The sequence below is a fragment of the Suncus etruscus genome, chromosome 9 (genome assembly GCF_024139225.1).
Source record: "Suncus etruscus isolate mSunEtr1 chromosome 9, mSunEtr1.pri.cur, whole genome shotgun sequence".
NCBI lineage: Eukaryota > Metazoa > Chordata > Mammalia > Eulipotyphla > Soricidae > Suncus > Suncus etruscus.
This window is the reverse complement of record NC_064856.1, coordinates 106,979,064-106,987,795: the sequence shown is the minus strand read 5'-3', so window position 1 is coordinate 106,987,795 and position 8,732 is coordinate 106,979,064. Positions and strand designations below refer to the sequence as shown.

The 8,732-nt window shown below is 49.6% G+C and overlaps 1 protein-coding gene across 1 annotated transcript; it reads right to left on the bottom strand.

The window, feature by feature from the left end:
• Positions 1-1,057: 1,057 nt before the first annotated feature.
• Positions 1,058-8,732, bottom strand: POLR2G (RNA polymerase II subunit G). The gene is made up of 8 exons (XM_049779923.1): positions 8,638-8,732; positions 8,401-8,510; positions 4,145-4,304; positions 3,441-3,491; positions 2,089-2,154; positions 1,929-2,000; positions 1,389-1,422; positions 1,058-1,210 (listed from the first exon to the last, which is right to left on the bottom strand). Exons 1-8 carry the CDS (start codon positions 8,647-8,649, stop codon positions 1,197-1,199), a joined length of 519 nt encoding a protein of 172 aa, XP_049635880.1. The 5' UTR covers positions 8,650-8,732; the 3' UTR covers positions 1,058-1,196.

Here is an 8,732-nt window from a genome sequence, read left to right as displayed (position 1 = left end):
GAGCAGATTCTCCGCATGTAGGAAGCCTAGATTTTATCTTTTTTTGTTGTTTTTTGGGCCACACCTGGCAGCGGCACCCCCCCCAGTAGTGTGCAAGGCAAACACCTACCGCTGCTGTGACATCTTTCCAGCCCTAGATACCATTTTTTTTAATGGTTTTTGGGTCACATTTGGCGACGCTCAGGGGTTACTCCTGGCACTCTGCTCAGAAATTGCCCCTGGGAGTTGGTGAGATAGCATGGAGGTAAGGCATTTGCCTTTTATGCAGAAGGTCGGTGGTTCAAATCCCTGCATCTCATATGGTCCCCCGTGCCTGCCAGGAGCGATTTCTGAGCATAGAGCCAGGAATAAACCCTGAGCACTGCCGGATGTGACTCAAAAACCAAAAACCAAAAAAAAAAAAAAAAAAAAAAAAAGAAAAAGAAAAAGAAATTGCCCATAGCAGGCTCAGGGATGCCGGGATTCGAACCACCATTGGTCCTGGGTTGGCCCTTGCAAGGCAAACGACCTACCGTTCTATCTCTCCGGACCCTGGATTCCATCTTTAAACCTAGGTTCCCCAAGAACCACTGAGTAGGACCCCAAAAATACAAAACAACTGTCCTTATCAAAGAAAGGAGATGGGGGGAGGGAGATGGGGGCACTGGTGATGGGAATGTTGCACTGGCGAAGGGGGGTGGTGTTCTTTTTTATGACTTAAACCCAACTACAATCATGTTTGTAAACACGGTGTTTAAATAAAGATATTATTTATTAAAAAACAAAGAAGAGGGGCCGGAGAGATAGCATGGAGGTAAGGCGTTTGCCTTTCATGCAGGAGGTCATCGGTTCGAATCCCGGCGCCCCATATGGTCCCCTGTGCCTGCCAGGAGCAATTTCTGAGCCTGGAGCCAGGAATAACCCCTGAGCACTGCCAGGTGTGACCCAAAAAAAAAAAAAAAAAAAAAAACCAAAAAAAAAAAAAAAAAAAAAAAAAACAAAGAAGATAAACATTTAATGAGAAACCAAAATCTTTTATGGTAGAAGACACAGTTTAAAAAAAAAGAAAAGGTACAAGAAGGACCAGGTGCTTTTCTGGGGCCAATAGAAACCTTCTAGGCTCTCCCACAGGCACCAAACGCAATCTCTGAAGAACAGGAAAACCGTGACAGCCACACCTTTGTGATAAGGACCAAGTGGGGACCTGGCCCTGGCGCTCAGCTCACAAGCCCTACAAGAAAGGGAAAAGCACATCGGTTAAACCCTGAGTTTAGGGCAGCTGTTGGCAGGGGCTTACCTCCCCCGCAGGGACACATGGCTGGGACTATTCCTGCAGACAGCAGGGTACCCCTGTACCTCCCACACATCTCTTCTCCTGGCAGTCCCCTCCACCCCAATCCGGAACTCACCCAAGTAATCGTCCATCAGAGAGCCGATCGCAAACTGCAAGAGGGAAGGAAAAAAAGCATTAAGGGATCAGGAAAAAAAAGAGTCCAGAGGAGCCAGAGCAATAGCACAGCAGAAAAGGCGTTTGCCTTGCATGCAGCACACCCGGGTTCAATTCCCAGTACCCCATATGTCCACCAAGCCTGCTAGGAGTGGTTCTGAGCCCAGAGCCAAGAGTAACACGAGCACTGCCGGGTATGGCCCCAAAAGAAAGATTAAAAAAACCAAACAAACAAGAGTACAGAAGTGAAGGTGCTCAGACAGTAGACCTGGGTTAGAGCCCTGCGTCCCTAGTTCCTCCTTGCCAGAGCAGAGGCTCTGGGAGGAAGGGAAAGAAGCCAAGTTGGAAAGAGTACGGAGTAAGGAAAAGACTGGTTGGGAAACACTGGGTGAACCCCCTACCTAGGTCCTTCTTCCCTCTTCCCCATGCAAGTGGAAACTCCCCCAGGAACCCTGGGGGTGCTATTGCTTTCCCTGCCTGTACCACCTGGCATGAGACTCACAATGTCATTCTTGTCCACGCGGGTGCCCACGATTTTCAGCCGAATATCATCTTCCTGCTGAATCACAATGTCCTGGGGAGGAAGAGGGGTTTGATTGGCTCAGACACCCTCAAACAGATGCTTGTATTCCCAACCCTCCCCAATCTCCCTCCTCACTCACCTCATCCATAGTCTTGTAACATGGGGGGTTGGAATTAGGATCAAACTCCATCTCTGACGGGATGGACTAAAACAAAGGGGAGACCATATCAGCACACCAGCAGACTGGACAAACAGACCTCACCGGGAAGGATACAGACTGGGCTTGCAGCCAGCTGACCCCAGCCAATGCCCATCACTGTCTAGGCACCCCTGAGCACTGCTAGAATTAACTCTGGAGCACTACTGAGTGTGGTCCCACAACCAAACACCACCACCACAAACAAAACAAAAAACACGATAGATGGGGCCAGAGAGATAGCACAGCAGTCGGACATTTGCTTTGCAGGCAGCTGAACCAAGACAGAACTGGGTTCGATTCCCGGCATCCCATAGTCCCTGAGCCTGCCAGGAGCAATTTCTAAGTTCAGAGCCAGGAGTAACCCATGATCGTCGCTGAGTGTAACCCAAAAACAAAAACAAAAACCGGGGCCGGGCGGTGGCGCTAAAGGTAAGGTGCCTGCCTTGCCTGCGCTAGCCTTGGACAGACCGCGGTTCGATCCCCCGGTGTCCCATATGGTCCCCCAAGCCAGGAGCAACTTCTGAGCACATAGCCAGGAGTAACCCCTGAGCGTTACCGGGTGTGGCCCAAAAACAAACAAACAACAAAACAAAACAAAACAAAAAAAAACCATGATAGCGCAGTTGGTAGGGTGCTTGCCTTGCATGTAGCTGAACCGAGTTCAATCCCTGGCATCCCATAGGGTCCCCTAAGAACTGAAGTGATAGCACAGTGGTAGCGCATTTACCTTGCATGCAGCCAACCCAGAATAGACCCAGGTTTGATATCTGGCATGCCAGGAGTAACTTCCAAGCAGTAAAGTCAGGAGTAACCTAAGTGCTGCCAGGTATGCCCCCCCCCCCCAAAAAAAAAAAAAGCACGAGCCAGAGTGACAGCACAGTGAGGAGGGCCTTTGCCTTGTAGATGGCCGACCTGGGTTCAATTCCTGGCATTCATATGGTCCCCTGAGCCTATCAGGAATAATTTCTGAATACAGAGCCAGGAGTAACTCCTGAGTGCCGCTGGGTGTGGTCCCCTCCAAACCAATAAAACAAAATAGCATGGAGGTAAGGCATTTGCCTTGCATGCAGAAGGTCGGCGGTTCGAATCCCGGTATCCAATATGGTCCCTTGAGCCTGCCAGGAGCAATTTCTGAGCATAGAGCCAGGAGTAAGCCCTGAGCACTGCCGAGTGTGACCCAAAAACCAACCCCCCCAAAGAAAAGTTTAAAACCAAAACCAAAACGCCAAACAATGTTTTCATGATGTTCAGCAATGTGGAGCTCCCCCTGAGCCCCAACCACCAAGACTTACATGTCTCGAGATGAAGCAGGACATGGGTCCAATTTCAGTGAAGAGTCCGACCTACCAGGAAAATGGGTGACCGGGTTTGTTCCCTGTCCTAGGAGCCTTTCCTCCCCCACCCCATTATTCCAAATCATGCACATATGGGGAAGGGGAGGGATCAGAGGTCCTGTGTGATAGCTGAGTCCCCTCCCTACCCCAGGCAACACCCTGGAGAGCTGATTCCCAAGGAAGTTCTTCATAATAGCAAACCACTTCGAAATACACTGGTTTCAGGTCTCTCTTTCTCCAAGCTTTCTTTTTCAAGTTAAGCAACTAGAGTGTAAGATTCAAAAGTTGGATGCTCAGAACTTGTCAGTAGTTTTCCCCCATCACCACCAAGTTTTGGCTTCTGTGATAAGACCAAGTACCAGAGGGACCACAAAACCCACAGGATGAGGACGTTATCAGCAACTACTACTGGTGCAGCTATAAGCATGGACTTCCTAAGTCATAGGACAGTGGGCAGGGCTCATGACTTGCACATAAGGCCAACCGGGTTTCCAATTCTAGCATCCCAAATGGTCCCGAGTCTGCCAGGAGTAAATCATTGGGTGTGGCCCCCAAACAAAACCCAACAAAGGGACTTGGCCCAGGACACCAAGTTTGCAAGTGAAGCTGTGACTTGTTCCTCATCCAACAAACCAGCAAGTCTCACCTGTGGATGGTCTCACCTTGTTAACTTGGGTGACGATGGCATCCACAACCTCTCCTTTAAAAGGCCGGAAAACAATGGCCTTGTACTTGACTGGATACAGGACAAAGCCTCGGCCTGGCTGGATCACACCAGCACCAATGTTGTCGATGGTAGTGACAGCAATCACAAAGCCATACCTGAAAACAAGATGTGGGGGGACAAAAAGGCATCAGATGGGAAAAAGCCTCTGAAATTATTTGTTGATAAAAAAATATACCATCGTGGGCCAGTGTTTTCTGAGTGTAGAGCCAGGAGTAACCTATGAGAACTGCCAGGTGTGGCCCCAAAACAAAACACCCCACAAAAAACACAGAATGGGGAAGGAGATAATAGCTAAGGTAAGATGCTGGCCTTGCATATGGCTGACCCCAATCTGATTCCCAACACCACACATTTTTCTCAAGCACCAAAAAAGATTGCTCTTGAGCAGAGCTAGGAGTAGTTCTTGAACATCATTGGGTGTGAAGCCAAAATAAGCTCCCCAAAAACATAACAAAACATTAAATCTGGGATTCCTCACAAGTACAAAGGAGTGTCAGTAGAGAGGGGCCAGAGCAATAGTACAATAGCTAAGGTGTCTGCCTTGCACACAGCAAATGGTATTGACCCCCAGTATCCCTTATGGTCCCCCAAACATTGCCAGGAACAATTCCTGAGTGCAGAGCCAGGAGTCTCTTCTTGAGCATTGCTGGGTATGGTCCAAAAACAAACAATAAACAAAGGAGAAGGCATGTTTGTTCTCAAAATGCTTAATGACCAAGAGAGAAGACAAAGCAGAGTGTATAAGGCCAATCGCATTCTCTGATTTCCCCATCTAACTGATGAATGTTGTCGTTTCAGGCTATACTTGGGGTGGTCAGGGGCTACCTCAAGCTTCCTACAAAGCCAGCAAACTCCAGTATTTGCACCACCCCCTCACCTCACCACTACTGACTAGAATCCCCTTTGGGATACCTTAGAACCACCTAAGGTAGGTTTTCCCAGCCTCTGACCAAAAGCTTCTAATTTTCTCAATGTGAGGTTTAGAAACGATAACCTGGGGATGGAGCAATAGTACAGTGGGTAAAGCCGTGCTCAAGGTCAACCCGAGTTCGATCCCTGACATCCCATGGAGTCCCTGAACACTGCCAGGAGTAACTCCTAAGAAGAGAGTCCGGAGTAAAGCCTGAGCACTACAAGGTGTGGTCCTCAAAACAAAAGCTTTTTTTTTTGGGGGGGGAGGCCAGCAAGATAGCATGGAGGTAAAGCATTTGTCTTGCATGCAGAAGGGCAGTGGTTCGCATCTGGGCATCCCATATGGTCCCCCGACCCTCCAGGGGCGATTTCTGAGCATAGAGTCAGGAGGAACCCCTGAGCGCTGCCAGGTGTGACCCAAAAACAAAACCAAAAAACCCAAAAAAAAAAAATGCTTTTTGTGCAACACTTGTATTTCATTTGCTGTTCCATTGATTGCTAGTTTCCATTCTGGAGAAACTTATGTTCTCTCGTGAACACTTATTTCTTTTCTTTCCTCTCATATCTTTTTTTTAATTGTTGTTGTTGGGCCGCACCTAGAGGTGCTCGGGGGTTACTCCTGGCTCTGAGTTTAGGAATCATTTCTGGTGGTTCAGGGGAAACCATATGGGTCAGCCACCTGTAAGGCAAATGCAAATTCCTACCCGTTGTCCTCTCATCTTTCTAAGCAAATTTTATTCAATAACTATCTTGGAGCCAGAACGATAGCACAGCAGGTAATCCCTAAAAACTGCAGGATGTGGGGCCGGAGAGATAGCATGGAGGTAAGGTGTTTGCCTTTCACGCAGAAGGTCATTGGTTCGAATCTTGGCATCCCATATGGTCCCCCAAGCCTGCCAGGAGCGATTTCTGAGCATAGAGCCAGGAGTAACCCCTGAGCGCTGCCGTGTGTGACCCAAAAACCAAAAACAAACAAAAAAATACCAAGAAAACCTGCAGGATGTTACCCACAAACAACAAACAAAAAGTTAAACTCAAAACAGAAAGGATGGGGCCAGAGAGATGGCATGGAGGTAGTGTGTTTGCCTTGCATGCAGAAGGTTGGTGGTTCAAATCCCAGCGTCCCATATGGTCCCCTGAGCCTGCCAGGAGCAATTTTTGAGCATAGAGCCAGGAGTAACCAAACGCTGCCAGGTGTGATCCAAAAACGGTAACAAACAAACAAACAAAAAAGGAAAGATGATGGATGGGTCAGATAGTAAGGTGGGTAAGGCACTTGCTTTGAATGCAGCAAACCTGGGTTCTATCCCCAGCATCCTATATTGTCTGCAAAGCACCGACAGGTGTAATTCCTGAGTGCAAAGCCAAGAATAACCTGTGAGCACTGCCAAGTGTGGCCCAAAAGCTAAGTGGGGGGCCGGAGAGATAGCATGCAGGTAAGGCATTTGCCTTGCAAGTAGAAGGATGGTGGTTCGAATCCTGGCATCCATATGGTCCCCCCGAGCCTGCCAGGAGCAATTTCTGAGTGTAAAGCGAGGAGTAACCCCTGAGCGTTGCTGAGTGTGACCCAAAAAACAAAAAACACAAAAAAAAAAAAACCCCAAGTGGGGTCCCTGGGGAGAAGGGAGATGGATACAGTGGCGATAGGTGTGATACTATAGTTATATACATGGGAAACCATCATTAGCAGTTCATAATCTTGCACTTGGCCAACCCGGGGTTAGATCCCCAGCACCCCATATGGTTCCTTGAGCACTGTCAAGATACCTAAAAAAATAAAAAAGAGTGATACCTGAGCACAGTCATGCGTAAGCCCTGAACATTACCAAGTGTGCATCCTACCCTCAAAACCCAGAACTAGTATATATATTTTGGTTTTTGTTTTTTTTATTTTTTATTTTTATTTTTATTTTTTTGGTTTTTGGGCCACACCCAGTAACGCTCAGGGGTTACTCCTGGCTATGCGCTCAGAAGTTGCTCCTGGCTTGGGGGACCATATGGGACACCGGGGGATCGAACCGCGGTCCGTCCAAGCACAGGCAAGGCAGGCACCTTACCTTTAGCGCCACCGCCTGGCCCCTATATTTTGGTTTTTGGGCCACACTCGTTTGATGCTCAGGGGTTACTCATGGCTATGCGCTCAGAAGCCGCCTCTGGCTTGGGGGGCCATATGGGACGCTGGGGGATTGAACTGTGGTCCGCCCTAGGCTAGCGCTGGCAAGGCAGACACCTTACCTCTAGCGCCACCGTGCCGGTCCCTAATATATTTTTTTTAAGATTAAAACATTTCATTTTATTTTGGAGCCATACCCAGCTGTGCTCAGGACTTAACTTCTTGCTTTGCACTCAGGTTTCACTCCTGGTGGTTCTTGGGGAACCCTATGTGGTGCCAGGGATTGGTTGGCCACATGCAAGCACTTTATTCACTATCCTATAGTCCACAACCCAGTAATTTTGACGTCGGGGGCCCAAGTACTCCATGCTTGTAGCTTGTTCACAGAAAAACCTTGACAGGCCCCTTGCTACAAACCACAGAGATGATCAAGTCTCAATCTCTTCCTTTCCACACCCAAATTCTCCATCAGGACCAAGCCGTGCCAGCCAGATCCCTCCCCTGGGACTTCGTAAATGGAGAAACCCAACAGAATCACAGAGAACTCGGGAGTAGGCTGTGGGCTGGGCTCTTTTGCTCTTGCTTATTGCTTCGTTCCAAGATCCGACACTGTGCGGTGCGAACAGTTGCTTGAACTATGTTTGCATCGTTGCAAACGGTTGACCCAGAAGTGAGGCAATCAAGTGGAAAGGTGACTGGGCACCCCCACAGATGGTGGAGGGATCCTAGGAGGAAGTGTGGGGAGAGGTTTCTGCAGGGATCGGACGCCCTGAACACATCAAGACGGGGAGCATGGAGATACGGCGTTTGCCTTGCATGCAGAAGGACAGTGGTTGGAATCCCGGCATCCCAGATGGTCCCCTGTGCCTGGCAAGGGCGATTTCTGAGCCTAGAGCCAGGAGGAACCCCTGAGCGCTGCCAGGTGTGACCCAAAAACCAAAAATAAAAAAGACGGGGCCCGGAGAGATAGCACAGCGGCGAGATGCGGCGTTTGTCTTGCAAGCAGCCGATCCAGGCCAAAGGTGGTTGGTTCGAATCCCGGTGTCCCATATGGTCCCCCGTGCCTGCCAGGAGCTATTTCTGAGCAGACAGCCAGGAGTAACACCTCCGGGTGTGGCCCAAAAAAAAAAAAAAAAGACGGGGAGCACCGAGCCCGAGGCACTCACTTGCCCGTGCAGGTGCCCTCCACTTCGGTGAAAAGCTTCTGCTTCACGGTGTTGAGCAGGTTGGGGCCGAAGTAGCGCGGGTGCAGCAGGATCTCATGTTCCAGGGAGATCTGCAAGGGGCAATGGGGTGAAAAGCAGGTGAGCGAGGAGGCGGGGGCCTGGAGCAAGAAGCGGCCGCTCGGGCCCGTCCTCCCACTCCGCCCCACCGAGCCCCGCAGCCACCCGCGTCCAGCTTACGTGGTAGAACATTTTCCCGAAGGCCTCAGGACGGGCCCTGGGTCTGTCTGCACCAAGACCACAATCGGCCCAAGGATGCACCGGAAACGCGCCAA

What these genes read in the sequence shown, in the direction of transcription:
- POLR2G (XM_049779923.1), bottom strand. An exon ending in GTTACAAGACTATGGATGAG is followed by an intron (nt 2,001 to 2,088) that starts GTGAGTGAGGAG and finishes CTTCCTCCCCAG; the next exon opens with GACATTGTGATTCAGCAGGA. An exon ending in GCGTGGACAAGAATGACATT is followed by an intron (nt 1,423 to 1,928) that starts GTGAGTCTCATG and finishes TCCCTCTTGCAG; the next exon opens with TTTGCGATCGGCTCTCTGAT.